Here is a 19,331-nt window from a genome sequence, read left to right on the forward strand (position 1 = left end):
ATTAGCACACTGAGCACCGCCTCGTTCACATCATTGGTTAAAATGCTACTTGTTTGTGGAATCATTTACTTGTCACCACGGAGGAGATGATCTGCTTCATGCAGCTCGTTGCTGCTGCTGTGCACAGACTATAATACAAATAAAGTCTATGACACTGCGCCACATCTTAGAGCGTAGCAAAAAATAATTCAATACTTAAATACATTTGTAGCGCCTAGCATTCAAGCAGCCACAAATACTTCCGGGAGTACGGGCGACAGTTTGACGTAGACACCACGCTTTATTTTTTAACTAGTTCGGCACCAGTTAGTACGAACTGTTTACTGTAATATGCCACTGATTTGTGAGCGTGGGGAGAGGGGGATCCTGAAAAGAAATGGGAAAATGTCAAATAAAACAAAGTAATCACCACAAGAAGGCAGACATGTCTTTGTTGCGCTTACACTAGGTCTTATACTCCTACATACCAAAACAGGCCTAACAACAAGTCCTAATATTTTTGGCGTGAAATTGGAATATAAGGACAAACACATTACCTCAATAATGTGAAAATTCTGAGTGACTTGATTTTAGTGAAAGAAATGCAAATTAGTTCTTGCACCGAATGCTTTTTTTTTCCCTGCAGTTTTGTGCAGTCCTTGAATGGTCACTTTCATGTACTGTTGGGAAAAATTACATCCAGTATGTGGTTATTTAGTTGTTTGCTTAAAAACCCTTTGTTGTTGGGTTATTGCAGAGGCTCTTTTATTCTTGCATTGAAAAAAAAAAATAAATAAAGAGCACATATTTTGCATGTAATTTGTTCATATTTGAAATAACAATTTTGTCATACATTCTTAGGAGGTTAGGATGTGTTACTTTGTTGCCCTTGATGATAAATTGTGCCCCCCTCTAGCATTTAAGTTGCCCATCCTTGGGTTAGATGATCAAAGTAACACACCATATGGAGTGGCTGTGGCAGAAGTCCAGGGCTGATATGATCTGTCGAAAGAATTTCCGTGCTTCTTTAGGCGTCAGCCGACCCTTCTTCACTAGGTAGTCAAACAGCTCCCCGCCAGACACATGCTCTAGTACCAGGTACCTGAAAGGAAGAGAGATTATACACTTTAAACATTGTTCAACTGACAGGTTTGATGTGCTCAAGTTTGATTGCTCTGATAATTTGTTTATTCAGGTGTGAATACTATCAGTAAAATTGAGGAGTGCATCAAACAAGTTAACCTTGTTGCAAGTCAACACTGTAACGGAATGCAATTGGGCTCATTTCATCTCAAGTGGTACACACTGCATGGAACAAAGACTCAGTCTAGTGTTAAAACTGAAGGGTTGGGAGATGACTTTATTAATGAGCAGAGACCACCATATAGTATTGGAAGAACAACAGAAACTTGAGTTTTACACAAAAACTAAATTTGCAGACATTATGGGCCTTATTTTCATGGCCATCGCAAGTGTGGTGCAAAACAGTCTGTGCGCATGGGTGGAATTTTCTTTCATTTGCTATTTTCTGACACTTTGAACACGTAGATTTGGGCGTAAGGGGGAATCTGCGAAGTATGTGGGCGTAAGGGGGAATCTGCGAAGTATGTGTATACCATTCAACTGCAAGATAATGCATCTGGAGACCATCTTGCGCCCCTGATCGTGCATGTGTCCTTGTTTGAACATTGGTTCATATTTGTTTGAATTATGGTTAGAAAATACAGGTATTCAAATTAAAGTCGCAATTATAAATGCCAAGAAGATAACAGACTAGAGCAGTGCTTCTCAATTATTTTCTGTCACACCCCCCTCCACCAAGAAGAAAAACGATTCGCGCCACCCCGACGACCAATTCTTTTCTGTCTTTGTATATTGATGTTAGATTGTCAATAAAATATCTCTTAACAAAGCTAAATTGATTGATATTATTGTGAGGATCTCAAAACTTAGTACTCTGTTGTACAAATATTGATGAGATGATAAATATTTACAATACGTTTTTTAAAAAACTTTATCAACATTAACAAACCAAACACAGTTAACGATACATACATAACATAGAAAAGACAAAAAGAAGAGCCAGGGGGATTTTAAACAAAAATTCTATATAAATAACATACAGCAACAGTTTTAGTATGTTTATGATACGTTTTTAAAATTTCTTTATTGTTACTATACGTTTGACATCAAACCTCTTCGTCGTGATGACGTCAGCCATTTCCGTGTTCCTTTTATTTGATGTTTAGATACGTAATGTTTGCAATACAACATTTCTGTTCATAGCTGCTGGTTCTCCGCCCAAACGCAGTTTGAGTCAGACTTCTGTTAAAAGTCGGGCATACATTGAAGCAATTCATTTTAGCGATTAGCACGCTTGGCGCCTCCTTGCTCGCCTCCTCGTTTAGGACGCTACTTGTTTGCGGAGTCCTTTATTTGCCATCACGTATCTTGTTGCTGCTGCTGTGCGCGGACTTACATATAGTTCAAATAAAGTCCGTTCTGCTGCGGCGCAAGATAGCTTGGTGGATAGCATTCAAGTAGTGGCGAAAGGAATCACTTCCGGGACAACGAGCGACAGGGCGACGCTTTTTTTTTATCAGTACTGCGTGACCTACTGCGTGAAGTAGGGGCACAAACAGCTTTGACGAGCCGAGCTCAAACTCGCGTTTTTTGAGATCGCCTTTTTGGGTCCCAAAACGATGCATCGTTCAGCTGTACGACAGCGGGGGAAAAAAACATGTTCCCCAGGGTCCCCTGCCCCCCCCTCCGCGTCGCACCGCGCCTATTTGAGAATCCCTGGACTAGAGGATGATAGAGAAAACAAACAAACTCAATCACCAGTGAATGTAAATTTCAGAGAAAATCCTGTCCGTGTTTGGGTGTGTTTAGAATGTTTTATTTTTCGCTATTCATTTCATTTTTCTCAGAGACAGTTGTGATCGTTGATGGCTGTTGCCTTTTCTCCACATCTTGATTTATGAGCAAATTAGGAGATCTTCTCGCCCGTTTACTTGCCACTGTTATAATTAGAAATGCCGTTGCATTTGATTTGTGAGTGTGCAATGTTCTATGGCAAACTGTTTGCATCTCCAACCGTCCATGTCCTCACAACATTAAGAAAACATTTTCCTGTACCTTCAGACGGGGGGTGCATTTATCAATTATAGAATATGGCTTTGATTTATGGTAATTGAGCATAGCCACTCTACACAACAGATTGATGTAAACTGAAAATGCATGCACTTTCAGTATACATTTTACTTGGACTTGGGCAGCCTTGTCACATCATTGTGCACAAGTACAAATACTTTTTTTTCCACGTCAGTACTTTATTTTGCTATTTATATTTCTGACAACTTTCACTTTGTCTCTCTAGTACTTGATGAATAAAAACATACTTTCATTCATTTCCCCTAAGCATCTTCATTATTTGTTGTAACAAATCAAAACCCAAGGAAATTATTAGTTGACGTAATGCGTGAACGACACAAAGTGGAAGAACGGCCATACCTGAACTGAATATTCTAAAGGGAGCTAGAAAGAGATGGGAAAGGCACTCACATTCTCTCCTTCAGCAGAAGTACAACTAGTAATTCATGAAAACAAAACTCATTCAAGTCAGCTTTCAAGTAAAAGTATAAATTCTGAAATATGCTTGAAGAGTAGAAGGACAAAGTATTTTTACCAAATGTTTTTTTTTCTCATGTCATTTGAAGGCCATTTTAATTGAAAGCTCCCCGCTAAACACATGCGAAAAGGCCATATCTCACTGACATTTTTAATGGTCTTGAACATTTTTTTTTGTCATGTCAAAAATTTGATGCAGACAAGAAAAACTGTTTGCATCCATTAAATGAAGTGACATATGGCTCAATAACCATTAACAAGTGCGTTTTAAATGCCAGGGTCTCTGCTCTAACGCTATACTAGTGGCCCAGTACAAACTGTATTCAGGCACATTCCGAAAAGCACTGTCATACACAAGCTCTTATCTCTTATGTGTATTGTCTTGTCCCAGGATTGAGAGGCAAGAGGCCACCATATATTTTCATGTTTTCACGTTCAGATTTTCCTGCGGGCTGGTGCGTACCTAGATATGAATAGAAGGCAAGATAAGCCTGTAACAGCCGACTAACCGACAAGCCTACATGGCGCCCATTTTCGGGAGGGCGACATTTGCTTTCAAAGGCAACGCATTGACAATGCAGAACTGCAAACCTAGAGAATTTCACTTACACTACAATTTATCTGAATTTCAGTATCATCCTTAATTCTGTCTACAATAGGGTTGAACCTCATAGCACAGTAAGCACACGCAATAAATGCATTTATTGAAATTGCATTTTTTAAAAGTGTGCAATATATATATCCATCCATCCATCTTCTGTACCGCTTCTCCTCACTAGGGTCGCGGGGGGTGCTGGAGCCTATCCCAGCTATCTTCGGGCAGTAGGCGGGGGACACTCTGAACTGGTTGCCAGCCAATTGCAGGGCACACAAAGACGAACAACCATCCGCACTCACACTCATATCTAGGGGCAATTTAGAGTGTTCAATCGGCCTGCCATGCATGTTTTTGGAATGTGGGAGGAAACCGGAGTACCCAGAGGAAACCCACGCAGGCACGGGGAGAACATGCAAACTCCACACAGGATGGCCAGCGCCGGGATCTAACCCACGCTCGATGCTGTCTCTCACTGTGAGGCCATCGTGCTAACCAGTCGGCCACCGTGCCGCTGCAATATATATATATATATATATATATACACATTTGAATGCACTGTGAGATGTATGTGCAAACCAGTCCACCACCGTGCCGTCCTATCAATATATAGATCGGATCATGTTTTATTGGCGAGATGCACACCCCCTAATATATCCTTGCATGCATATGTATTTGTATGTAAAATTACTCATACTAATATACTATGGCAAAAAGAAATGTTAATTGTACTTACAGGTATTTCTTGTTTTCGTAGACATCATGCAGCTTTAATACATGAGGATGTTCTATGAGTTTCAGAATGGCTATCTCCCGCTCAACCTGGTCAAGAAAACAGATAAATGTGTTCGTCAAAGAGAAAAAAATTGCATACATTAATAACTTTCAGAGAGTTGCACAATGAAGATGCACGCAAAAAAAGTAAATATATAAAAAAAAAAATACGGACTGTATGACAGCAATGAAAATGTAATTCAGGCATGGGAAATACTGGAACGAGCCACAATTGAACCTCAGTGCTACTGGGAGGCCACATAGGACCACGCACTTCCTAACAAGACATGATAGAAATTTTATTTTAAATTGGACAAAATACACGTCTACAATGCTTTAATATATTTCTCTTTTTTATGACATTTTCAAATGCAAGTTTAAAAGATCCACTATGCTAATCCAACTAGGGTTCAAGCAAACATCTAAATAACTACATACACTCATTTTCTTAACAGTACAAGGCAGTCCCTAGCATGAATAAATGCCATTCAAGGACAGCACAAAACTGTGGAACCAGAAACCAACATTAAGTCCAAGAATTAATTTTGCAATTTTTTTTTCTGAAAAATACTACTCACTTAAAATGTTAATTACTATCGCTGTATTATGTTTGTCCCGGATATATCTCAGAAGCCGCCAAAAAATATTTGGCCGACTCACGTCGTACAAGTTGTAAGATAGGCCGAAATGAGTCAGAGTATAAGCACTTCCCTCTACTGGTTATTGGTGATATTACAACTTGTTTGTCTGATTTAAAGACAAACACAGACTCATCTTATGACCTGATTGTGACAAAATATTGGGCTGAATCACATGAACTCCTGCTATTGGATTCAATCCTCTTCATTCACATTGCTACCAAAACCACAAGCACACATTGTTGTATAACAGAGGCTAATTGCACCCCTGCAATGCAAACAATCAGCTCTTTGCCCCCCAAATTACATGCAATTAACTAAATTATGACCTACTGAATATGTTACTTAAAGTACAGTGGTACCTTGAGATACGAACGTCCTAATATACGATTTTTTTGAGATACGAAAAGAAATATTCATGAATTTATGTCCTAACATACGACGGAAAACTTTGAGATACGAACGCGCCTGCCTGCTGTGTCTGTGGTGACGTCACACTGTCGGATTCTGTTTGGTTGCTGACGCCTCACTGTTTACACACACGTCTTGTGATTCATAGTGTTTTGTGCTGGTTTTTGTATTATTTTGGTAAATAATACGCTATTTTGTTTTTAACCATGGGTCCCAAAGATAAAGGTGGTGAAAAGAAAAAAAACGAAGAAAATGATCACAATGCAAATTAAACACGAAATTATTTCCAGGCATGAACGTGGGATTCGTATCCTCAATTTGGCAAAGGAATATGGTCGTAATCCTTCCACTATATCCCCGATCATCAAACAGAAGGAAGACATAAAGAAGCGCAACCATCAAAAGGCGTCGCCATTATTTATGAATTACGTACTGAAATACATGACAAGATGGAACGGCTACTGTTAATATGGATAAAGGAGAAGGAATTGGCTGGCGACACCGTTTCGGAAGCGATCATCTGTGAGAAAGCCAGCGACATTTTCAAAGACCTTAAGTGTGAAGCAGCCGAGACGGAGGGGGAATGATTGCAAGGGAGTGAAGTGTTAAAAGCAATCGTGGATGGTTTTAAAACTTTAAGAAACGAAGTGGTATTCATTCCGTTATCCGGCAGGGAGAAAAGCTGCCAAAAAAGATTGGAATAAGTTTAGATTTTGTATACTGTGGATATGTAGAAATAAGTGTTTAAATGTTTTTGGGCTACGCAAGTAGAAACAAGTGTTGTAGTGTTTACGTATTAGTCCTCCTCCTGCACGCCGCAGCTCACCGTCACTGAGGTAAATAAAATTAGTTTTTCTATTGATTTTATTAACATTATCTTACGTTTTTTATGATTATGTGTGTTATTACTCTGTTATTTCTATACAAATTGTTTAGATTAAATGTTATTTAACTGATTTCTGGGGTGGTTTTATAGCGCTGGAATGCATTAATACATATTACATGTATTAATATGGGAAATTTTGATTTGACATACAACTTTTTTGACATACAACGATTGTTCTGGGACGAATTAAAATTGTATCTCAAGGTACCACTGTATATAGTAATTGATTTTATATGGGTGGAAATGAAGCGAGTTTGGAGGCTCCAGAGGAAAATATTCCATCCAGTAGAACCACTCAGGTTAAGCGACATTTCCCCTTCTTGGTGCTCACACTAGGGTTTATGTAACAGTCAGCTTTACGACTACACAATGGCATTTAGAGTTTTAAGCTTGTGACTAATCACATTTATTTTGAGGAGGAGGAGGCACAGTCACTTGCTGCAACAGGTTAAATTATATTTACATTGTCTTCAAATTCTGAATGCCTGACCTTGGTTAGAAAGGGAGAGCCAGTAGGCCAGACATGAGCAAGATTAAATAAATAAATAAATAATTCAGCTCACATTACCAAAGTGGAAGGAGTGCAGGGAATCATTGCACCACACACAAATAGGTTGATAATTACTTGAAAACACAGCAAATGTCCACTATGCAGAAACCTAAACTGTGGACAAGAACAGATTTTCCCGTTTGACCAAGTCCTGCAAACGTTACTTGGCTGAATATACATAAGCATGCCCTTCAGTGACTTTTCTTTTTTTACGTCAATCAATCAAGGCAATGTCAACTCGACATTTATCACATTAGTGTCAACTTAAAACAATAGCTCACACCAAACCGTACTTTCTAAGACTTTAGGGAAAGTAACTCACTGGGATACCTCCATTAATTCCTTACAGAATTAACTTCCCCCGCTCTACGTGCTAATCATTACTCCCCGATGTGTTAACGATAATTTAAAAGGCATTGACAAAGGCACAGGAACAGACCATTTTGACGACTATTGTAATGGAAAGAGAAGGATGGGCTTTAAATAATGTGAGATGTGAAAAATGGCATTGGAATATGATTACTCAAGCGAACAGTCCATTCATTTGATCGGGAGCGGGTCTCTCCTTTCCTCATGATTATTACTCACATCTTCCTTAACTGCTACTATCTTTCTGTAGATTAAAAACGTTCCCATTCAATAAATGTTGTACGGGGGAACTTCAAACGCAATCCAGGCTTGCACATTCGCTGAATCCACATGTAACATGGGGTGAGTGATCGACTGTATTTATTTTTCCCAGTCGAAGTTAGGTTCTGGCAACTATCATGTAGTTTGTGCAGATCAGCAGTGGTTTGTATACACACCTGAAGAGTCGTGCACCAATACCACATCAAAAAGTCTGGTTGTTTGAGCATCACCAGAACCATAAAATAAAAGGTTCAAACCAGCGACCAATTTTAAGTGGATCAAACAGTGCAAGTGTGAATTCAGTAATTTCTTGGCATTTTGCGCTTCACTTTTACGTCACTGTTTTGAATTTTCTTCCCCAAATATTCAACAAAAAATTAAAAAAATACAGCCATATCTGCAGCCATATTTTGAAAGGACGTATCGTTTCGAAGAAATTAGTTGACTCGCAGGCTTTGTGCATATCCAGGGGCACTCATACAAGGTGCATGATTGGTTCACGGCCACGAGATCGAGTGGTTTTAAGCCGTGAGCTGATTGGCTGCACATCATCCCAGCATCTAGCCTTTCGAACAAGGGGGCCGGTCTGGTTTCCGGGATTACCTTGTATCCTTTATGAATTATGAGGATTGATTTAAGATCCAGAGGTGTGCTTCTAAATCCCCATTTAATTGAAACATGATGAAGAGTTGAGGAGCACCAGTGGCCATAAATTGGAACATCTGCTCACTCATTAAAGTGTATTGTTGTTGTGATGGCCTAGCAATCCAAAAGAGAGGGAAGGAGGCGAACCGAGCGAGCTCAGAAAAAACAATAAATTAAATCATTTTAAATAATTTGAGATTATTCAATTAAATGAGGAGCATATACTGTATTTACACAGACATACACACCGTATGTATATATGTGAAAAGAGATTTCAGTTAGGGCTGCATCCTTATTCTGTCATGTTGGTATTTTTACAAATTCTACACATTCTGTATTTACCGGATTTTCACGGCCATAGAGCGCAGTCTCAGTTGCGGGTGCTAGTTCTGTATTCAACACATACATAGTGCGCACCGTATTATTGGGCGCAGGAATGTCCAGACATACCCATCCATTCATCCCTTATCTAAGCCGCTTATCCTCACAAGGGTCACAGGGCCCCTGAAGCCTACCCCAGCTGTCTGTCAGGCAGTAGGCGGCGTTCGTCACAGGGCACACAAAGACGAACAACCATCCGCGCTCACACTCACACCTAGGGACAATTAAGAGTGTCCAATCAACCTACCAACCAATTTTTTTGAAACGTGGGAGGAAACCGGAGTATCTGGAGAAAACCCACGCAGGTACAGGGAGAACATGCTAACTCCACACAGAAATATCCTAGCGCAAAAACACAAGCTAGCGCGCATACTAGTATGTTTTGAAAGCGGCAGGTGGGCTAGGGGCAAACATGAGTTTGTCACATGCCATTGACAGCTCCGCAATCCCTCAGGTTCAAGGGCAGCTTTTGTAACAACTCAACCAGCAGTGGGTGAGACACATTAACATTAACAGTACATGATCACGCAATGCCAGGGCAGAGATGGCACTAGTCACCACACATGTACAGTCACGGTCATCAAAACCAAAACTATCATCCAACATCAACTGAACAGCATACAAGCAAACAATAAAACAACCAAAACAAGGAAGAAAGACAAACAATTAACACAAAACGTGTATCTCTCATGCCATTCATATTCAGGTTAGCGAGATGTTGTGAGTGGTGTGGTTTGGGCGCTGTGTTTTTTTTTTTTTTTCGCAGGGTCTGTTGTCATAAGGTTAATCTAACTTGTTATGATTCTTGCGTGCAATAACATGAATGATAAAACAGACTACAGCATCAAGGAGAGCGGCCCTATCATCTAGCTTTCTCTTGCAAGTACATACTGGTCAACTGACTGTCTTAAACTGTGAATAGCAGGAGTGCTTACACCAGTCAATTCTGTAGCCTTTTGTCATCTCGAACTTTACCAACAGAGAGCTAGTATGCACTGTAAAATGCCCCTAGTAAGTCAGGCGAAGTGCTCAAGAAAGTTGCATGTATGCTGATCTCTGGAAGATGGAACTTGGTCCGTACACTAGGCGCTCTGCATTATAGGGCGCTCTGTCCGTTTTGGAGAATATTTGGGACTTTAAAATTATTCTAGCTTTGTTAGGAGCCTTAGGTTTTGAGTTGCAGTGGCTTATGATGTTATTAAGTAAGAGGGAAGAGAATTGTTGGGGGTGAAACGAAAAGGAGAAAAAAAGAAGTGACTGTCTGTTCGATGTAAAAATGCTTCACGAAAACTCCAACTGAACAAAACAAAAACGGAAGTGTTGCATAATCGAATAATGGAGGAGTTTCTTTATTTTGAGAGTGCAATGTATATATATATATATATATATATATATATATATATGTATATATGTGTGTATATATATATATATATATATATATATATATGTATATATGTGTGTATATATATATATGTATATATGTGTGTATATATATATGTGTGTATATATATATATATGTGTATATATATGTGTGTGTATATATATGTGTATATATATATATGTGTGTATATATATGTATATATGTATATGTATATATATATGTATATATGTATATGTATATATATATGTATATATATATGTATACATATATATGTATATACATATGTATATATATATATATATGTATATATATATATATATATATATATGTATATATATATATATATATATATATATGTATATATATATATATATATATATATATATATATGTATATATATATATATATATATATATATATATATATATATATATGTATATATATATATATGTATATATATATATATATATATATATATATATATATATATATATATATATATATATATATATGTATAAAGGTGCAGGAGATTTGTCAGTTTGATAGAAAAACAAGCATTCCGCTCCCATTCTACGATCAGAGGGGAGAGGATTAGACAGGAGATCTTTGACAATTAGGTAGATTACTATGGATATCAAGAACGTGGAAGACTATTTGTATTTCTCTTTCAGACATCAAGTTGGGAGTGTGATCATGTCAACATCTCCTCCATGGTTGCATCAAAAGAGCGAAAACGCCTGAACAACTGTACCCAAGAATGTGGTGACCAACTAGATTAAGGTCAGGTCAGTGGCGAATCATTGGAGTGATGAACTGAAAAGAGTATTTTCTGCTCCACCAACCCAAACTGTACCAACAACAGTGACAGGAGAAAGTCCGGATGAAACAGCATATGGTTTCCTGATAAACGATGAAATTCAAAATGGTGCGTATTAGTAGTTTTTGTTGTTATGATCATCACAATCACATTTAATGTAATTTGCAGCACTGTGTCTTGTTGATGTGGCCTCTAGAGCAAGAGAGAGTGACTGTTTTTCAAAATTAACATGACTGTTTTTCAAAATTAGCACATTTCTGACCTTTATAGACACTTTTGTCGTAAAACAGTAACTAGCATCATTTCGAGTGATTGTTTCTGGTGTTTGATCCAAAAATTAGCAAGGCGGACTACTACATTCATCATGGATTTTTCTATGTAGCACTTAGTGACCCCTCAGGCCAACCAGCTGGGGGACTTCTGCCCAATATGTTGTTTGGATAACTTAAGTAACTCCAACACATTCTGGAGTGGGTTTCAAAAAGGCTATAGGCCAAGCTGTGAAAAAAATAAAAATAAATAAAACGGGTGTTGTATGTCAGAGGTGTCCACAGATTGCTGGCGGGTGGGAAGGTTGTTCTTTTTTGTGTTTTTTATCATTTGTTTTGTGAAGCACTTTGTGTTGATTTTTAAGTATGAAAGGTGATCCGTAGCAGGTGCTCTACATTGATAGATTGATAAACTGATAGATTGGGGGTAAAAAACTGAGGAAAATTGACTCGCTCAAGTGCAAATTAAATGTAGACCAGTACAAAATCAGGGGTGAGAAGCTATTGGGCATTGTCTTTCCTAGAGGCAAAATCATTTCCGTTGCACCCATCTATTGCGTTATGGTAACGGCAACATACATTACCCAGTGCCATAACATCACAGGCACAACACAAGACATATTTAAAGCTAGTCAAAGTGAACAACTAGTGTTGTACCGACTCCTGGTATCAGTACCACAAAAATGATGTAAAATCATAATTTCTAAGTATAGGAAAGAAATGCTTGAATACCCTGCACATGCTCCAAGTACTTCAAGGGTATATAAATAGTCGCGGCCTGAAGAAATCTATCTTATTTTATTTTACAGTTTATTGTGCAGCAGTGAGCCTGTTGAATGAGTCCAATTTCAGATTTGATGAGATTCCAGGCTGAAGACATCTATTATCAAGTTTTCAAACAAACTTTTCATCATAATGGTAGCGAAACACTCTAGCTAAACAAAATACATGTTTTATTCTTAGCCCTCGTAGTGAAACCAGGTTTACTTCATTATTGCTCAGATCAGTGTTTTGGAGACCCTCGTGAAGATAAGCTGCTCGGATAATGAATGGATTAATGGATGGATAGATGGGTGGATGATGTAAGAACGCAAAGTTTGTGAGTTGTTGCTGAGGCAACGCGCAGTTTAGCTGGTTTTGCATGCATAAAAGATCATTAATCTTTGCAGACATGACAGGCTTTGTAAAATAATTAAGTTACTTTGTATTTGTTTATTGCCGATGTATGACTTATTATTGCGCCAGGTACAGCACTTTGTACACAACAGTGGTTGTTATACATGCTTTAGAAATACAGTTGAGTTGGCACCAAGAGATTTTTCAAAAATGGCTCAGTTGCGCCTCCCTATAAATTTTTAACAAAGCAGCCCCAGTTATGTTTTGCAAAGATGTACCAAAAGTTGCAGTCATGTAACAGACCATTAATGATCCATCAAAAAAGCCTCTTGCAGCCATTTGCTCAACCTAATAGGAAGCCCGCCATTTTGTATTACCTTTATTGGACATAATTTTGCTCATTGTCTTCTACAAAGGTCGAATTTTAACTAACTTCACCTTGAGATTTTATTAGATCGCCTTCAAACTCTTGGTCTTTCATCCAAACTTTATGAAGATGAAAAGTTAAGCACAGCCTTTCATTTCAGGAAAAGCTGTTGCCCTGGCAGCCCGCTGTTTGCCAAGAAAAATGGCGGTGGTTGAAATTGTACACACATAACGGCTGACAGGATAATTAATGTTTTGTTAATTAATTGTGCCTTTTTTTAAATGACTCAGTAGTGCCCCCTAGTAAGTTTTAAGGAGGCAGCTCAGGTTGTACGTTTTTCTAAGATATAATAAAAGTTGAAGGCATGAGTAACAGCCCAGGACCAACAAAAAACTCTTTTGGATCTCAATGCTAATCCTAAAATGAAGTCCGCCATTTTAAAATGATTTTTTTTTTTTCAAAATTTGTGCCAATTTTTGGCCTGTGATAGATTTCACATTTCCACAGACAATTCATCTTATTGACTTGAAACTGTGGGAGTTTCACCCTAAAATAAAAGTAAAGCTTAATATGATGTTACTGTGGCGACGCGCTGTGTGCCATGATTTTTTTTTTTCATTATTTTGATGGTATCATTATGCGTGAAAACATGACATTTTGCACACATTGGACCTGGCAAAAAATACGTAAAATATCGTTTGAGGGTGATTGTACAATTGTAAAATAATTAATGGCCGACTGGCACCCCCTACAAAAATGTAACAAAACAGCCCCGGTTGTGTTGTTCACTTAAGTCTACGAAAATTGGTCGGCACATATTATAGCTCAGAACCTACAATAACTATGTCCAAAGTCAAACCCTGAAACTAACAGGAAGTCCGCCATTTTTTATTTTATTTCTAAATGTGTCAAAAAACGTCATTTTACATCTTTTCGCTATCAATAAATTAAATCTGATGTACGTCCAACTTTGGCTGGTTCATTTACATGAATTTAAAATCAAATGCACAAAAACCTCCAATTTACAAGCCGTTTTCTCTTTAGAAAATGTTGAAAATTGTGTTTTCTCTTCAGTTGCAATGAATAGAAACCATTTGATTTTCAAGCTATGTTGGTACATAAATAGTGGGCGGATATGCGCAGCCGCAGTTATTGTGTATGAGGGATTCTTTTCCCACGGACTCAAGACTAACTTAAAGTAAATTATTTAAAGCCTGCAGGGAATGGAACACTAAAATTAAGTTAGTTTATTTTAATTTTATAGCCATTACTCAAAAACGATTCTCAAAGGCTCTTAAAAATGATTGGCAAAATGATTAATAATGAAAATCTTCTAAAAAATAATAATAATAATAAATAAATATAAATAATATAATAAAAGTGTTAATTAGAGTAAAAAAATTATACTCAGCTAGCTTTAGGCAGTGTAATTGCTTGACATGCTTGACATGAAAAGTGTACATCATTGCAGAAAAAGTGTGAGGAGGAGGCAGTCAAACCATGACCACAGATGCGCTTTTTTTGTTTGTTTACATTAACATTGGATCAAATTTCAATACTCTCTCTCTCACAGTGAGAACCGACAGATAAGGCTTTCCCTTCTGCAGTAATGGCAGTAACTCAAATTCTCAACTCATTTTGTAGAAATGTCTTACCTTCATAAGAACAGACTCGCTGAGCTTTTCTCTGTTGACAATCTTTATAGCAACCTTCTGGCATGTGACACAATGGACGCCCAGCTTGACGAGTCCTGGAACAAAAGCATGACATCAAATTTAGATCCAGAATAAAATGTATACAGGTTGAGTTGTCCGATGTTTCCAAATCACACTGCCAGTATCTATTACAGCAAAGTAACCTTTTATTGAGGAAAAGAAATCTAAATGAAGAAAAGAGATCTAAAAGGCCATCATCAACAATATTGGATTTATGTTTAAACCAGATGCTACTGTAATCCTCTCTGTATGACAGACAGTGCATTGAATCGATTGCAATTGGCATGTTGAAGTTGTCTTAGAAGACACATTAATTTCATGAAACAAGGCATAGTTAGGACAGATGATAGTAAGAATAGGTGCTCAGGTTTTTGCTGGTGTTGCCTGTCTTTGTGCGCGTGCGTGCGTGTGTGTGTGTGTGGGGGGGGGGTGCGAGTGTGGGGGTGTGTTTGCGTGTGTGTGCATGCATGTGTTTTTAAGGTCCAAATGTCCAATAGAAATTATTAATGAATCTGAATGATTTCTTCTGTCATGTGCATCATTTCATTTTTTCCTTTTTCAATAGCTCAAATTTATGAGATTGAAACGTTGTCTGTGAAGAAAAGCACCTGCGGTTGTCCAACATGAGTTATAATCTAACTGCTTCTCACATTTGAAGCAGACCTCCCCGCCAGCAACCAGGTCTGAGATGTTCATATTCATATGAAGTGTGTGCGTAATGAAGCAAACTTCTCTTGTCTAACTTTCACAAGTTATAACAAACACTAGTCATGTGGAAAGGTTTGAAAAATGTTATGAAGCTAGCAAATCTACTTTCCCTCAGATGACGTTATCTATCTATTTGTCTGTCTGAAGCTTGGTGAACATGTGGCTATTATGTCTCCCTCACATTTATTTTGCTTTGGATTTGAATTGTGGTTGCTCAGGCTCCCTCCAGCTTTCCAAATCCATGCATATTAAACAACCAATAGAGAGAAAAGACTAGACAAATATATCAAAATATGTTCCATATTGCTTTTCTGTTTGTTTTTGTGTTGGATTTTTTTAAGAGATTTGTTATTTGAGTAATGCAAACAATTAAAATTATACAAATTACATTACTTTAATATTGTGGTTCTGGGGTTATTTTACAAACTACATTTTACTACAACAGGTTACTAATAACTACAACCCTGCCAATAATTCACAGGGCACAAATATATAGACAGAAAACCAGCAACACTTACGGTATATTCACACCAGCATTGACTAAGTGGAAAGTGAACTCATGTTGCCAGTGAGGAGAGTGTACCAAGACTAGAGCAGTGCTTCTCAAACAGTGGGGTGCGCCCAATGCTGAGGGAGGCACGTGTTAACTTGCGAACATGCTTTTTTTCCGCTGTAGTCTGGCTGATGATGACGATGTATGGTTTTGGGGCCGAAATTGCAATCTCAGACAACGTGATTTTGAGATCGTCAAAGCTGCGGGTTGTGCCCCTCGTTCACGCAGTAGGTCTCGCAGTACTGATTTAAAAAAAAAAAAAAAGCGTCGCCCTGGCGCTCGTTGTCCCGAAAGTAATTTTTTTCGCCACTACTTGAATGCTAGCAGTCAAGCTATCTTGCGCCGCAGCAGTATGATCTTTATTTGTACTATATCTTAGTCCGTCCACAGCAGCAGCAACGGGCTGTGTGACAGCAAATGAACGAGCCCACTAACAAGTAGCGTTCTCAACAAAGAGGCGAGCGAGGAGGTGCTAATTGGCTAATAATTACAGAGTAAGTGCTTTGATGTACGCTCGACTTTTGACAGAAGTCTGACTCGAACCGCATTTGGGCGGAGAGCCAGCAGCTATGAACAGAAATGTTGTATTCCAACCATTACGTATCCATCCATCCATTATCTCTACCGCTTCTCCTCATAAGGATCACGGGGGGTGTGGTAGCCTATCCCAACTATCTTCGGGCAGTAGGCGGGATGCACCCTGAACTGGTTGCCAGCCAATCGCAAGGCGCAAATTGACTAACAACCATCCACACTCACACACTACTTGGGGCCAATTTAGAATGTCCAATCAACCTGCAATGCATGTTTTTGAATTTGGGAGGAAACCGGAGTACACTGAAGAACCCCACCCATTACCTATCGAAACATACAATAAGACGATGGCTACGTTAGCAATTTAGAAGACGTTCTTAGACCAGAACACGGAAACGGATGACGTCATCACGACAAAGAGGTTCGATGTCAAACTTATCGTAAATATCTCTCAATAATATTTGCCCCACAGAGTTTCGAGATCTACACAATAATAGGTCTCAAAATAGATTTCTTATCAATTTAGCTTTGCTAAGGCACATTTTATTGACATAATCTAACATAACAAAGAACATGTACATTAGTACAACAAAAATTGGGGTTTAAAAAGTGCATTGTCATATACAAAAATACAAAATTATACTTGACAGAAAGTCATTTTTAAAAACTTGAGAAAAAAATGCCCCCCTCACAAAACCTCTTAAGTGTCCTTGCATTATTACAGCTGTTATGAAACACACTATCAATAAAGTTGTATTGTATTTTGTTGTATTGTAATGGTTTTTATAGTTTTTAATGGTTTAATGTCATGTTTGTAAAACTCACTGTACACTGCGAAGAAATACAGAATTTTTGAAGCTTGAATTAAAAAAAGAAAAAAACGCCCAAAAAATCTAAATCGCAATATCAGCCAGAAAAATTGCCTTTCATTTTTTTCTTAAAATCGTTCAGCCCAATGCCGTACTACAATAAAGAGTAATTGCACATCCACTCCAGTAATTGGCAGTGCCGCTCTCATTGCCCATTAGTTGCGGTGGAGAGTGGATGGTGGGGTGGGGACGTGAATTGTTTTCTTCTTGCTGGGGGGGGTGGGCGTAACAGAAAATAATTGAGAAGCACTGGACTAGAGGAAAGTGGTGTCACAAAATACACATAGTCCTTTGAGCAATATTGGAAAACAGGAATCAAAAATGTTCTCAGAAGCTGTTCATAAAATAAACTAAACACATTTTAGCACTCTTAGGCAGATTCATTAATCCAGTATCACTTGAAGTTTAGAAGACAAAAATAGATTTGCGGAGATGTCTAAAAATAATAACGCAATACATAACTGGTGGACCGATGTTAAGTTAGTCATCAAGCATCCAATCTGTCCTTCCTTAATTTTGCATATAATATTTAAATCTTTCATTTCCCATTAGATCACACAAGCTTAATGTTCATGGGCTAAGATTTAATATTAATTAGTTTAAATAAACTGGTAAAATGTAGCCGTTGTCAACACAGCAGAGCTGAAGGGACCAAATCGTTAACGCAAGTTTATTTTTAAAAAGAAACGTAATTAATTTGACCCTATTCTACATACTAACACAGACTCACACCGAAACGCACACACACACGCACCAACACACGCGCACACACACACATCTAGAAATATGAAAATATCTGTGTCAAGGTTATTTGGGCCTCCATAATTCAACTTCACTGTTACTTCCCCTGACAATATGACTAAAAATAAAATAAATCCGCTCTACCCTTTCGTCATAAATGAGGTAATTAATATGTGAAGCTTTTTTTTTTTCTTCAGTTTTGCCTTCCTCAGGCATAGCAAGGGGGTGGGGGGGAAGGAAAATGAGGAGACCAAGAAAGCAAGTCAGTCATCAAGAGAAAGACAGTTCAGTGTTCAGTTAGTTAGAAGAGGCAGCAGAACCAGAAATAAACCACAAATGAACTTCAGTCATGGAAGCATTTAATTTGTGGTTTTGACTCATTGACATATATTTACTAATGATTAAAGTTAAGGATCTGCTGTTACCCACCACTTTTTTTTCCTGACAGCAGTCGAATGAGGAGAGTCCTGGCACTTATTTCCACTTAAAGCATTGCGGCCCAGTTAACCTGAACAAAATGGATAGATGGAACGTGTATGTTTCTATTTCTCGAATAAACGTTTTAGCCGGAAAACAAGTTTTGATCTGTGCTTTCATTCTACAATTGAGTCCTTATTATTTTAAATCTACGTAGGTTAGAACTTTGAGAGATTTAAACAGCAGATTACAATTTCATTGGGATCACAAAAGTGGTAATATAATTTCTAATTGTCGCCTGTTGGACATACAATGGTGTGATAAAACATTGTATGCAAGTTCTAAAGCCCAATCACTTTACAACACACTGATTAGGTAAAGGCAAAGCAACATCAATTTCCTTCCCCCAGTAGTTGAGTGTAAAATCGAAAATAATTGCCACATTTACAGAACAATGGTAACTCGATGGTGAAAAAAATGGTCAAGGCACTTGGCTTGCCCTTTGGTCATGGAAATTAGAAAATGCAATTTGTTACTGCTCAGACCTGAGTTTGGATGTTAGTTCAAAACTAATCCAGTGTGCCCTCCCTTAGCATTATGGGTAAAATAATATCAGCGGTAAGGGCCTGTACTAAAGTCTGTACTAAGGTCTTCTTCTTTTCCCTTCAGGGGTCTCCTCGCCATGGGTCTGTACTAAAGTGATGAGCGTTTTTCACCTCATATTG

The 19,331-nt window shown here is 38.1% G+C and overlaps 1 protein-coding gene across 5 annotated transcripts in view; it reads right to left on the reverse strand.

The window, feature by feature from the left end:
- LOC148336015 (serine/threonine-protein kinase BRSK2-like) overlaps nucleotides 1-19,331 on the reverse strand; it is a 119,144-nt gene that overhangs the window by 43,900 nt on the left and 55,913 nt on the right. For all 5 annotated transcript variants that reach the window (XM_088295718.1, XM_088295715.1, XM_088295717.1 and 2 more), the window contains exons 2-4: nucleotides 14,725-14,819; nucleotides 4,941-5,026; nucleotides 941-1,081 (exon numbers count right to left, since the gene is read on the reverse strand). In XM_088295718.1, coding sequence (XP_088151844.1) covers nucleotides 941-1,081; nucleotides 4,941-5,026; nucleotides 14,725-14,819 — 322 coding nt within the window. The remainder of the gene's footprint in view (nucleotides 1-940; nucleotides 1,082-4,940; nucleotides 5,027-14,724; nucleotides 14,820-19,331) is intronic.

Source organism: Idiotropiscis lumnitzeri, chromosome 5 (genome assembly GCF_059441095.1).
Source record: "Idiotropiscis lumnitzeri isolate Australia: NSW breed Sydney's pygmy pipehorse chromosome 5, RoL_Ilum_1.0, whole genome shotgun sequence".
Classification (NCBI taxonomy): Eukaryota; Metazoa; Chordata; class Actinopteri; order Syngnathiformes; family Syngnathidae; genus Idiotropiscis; species Idiotropiscis lumnitzeri.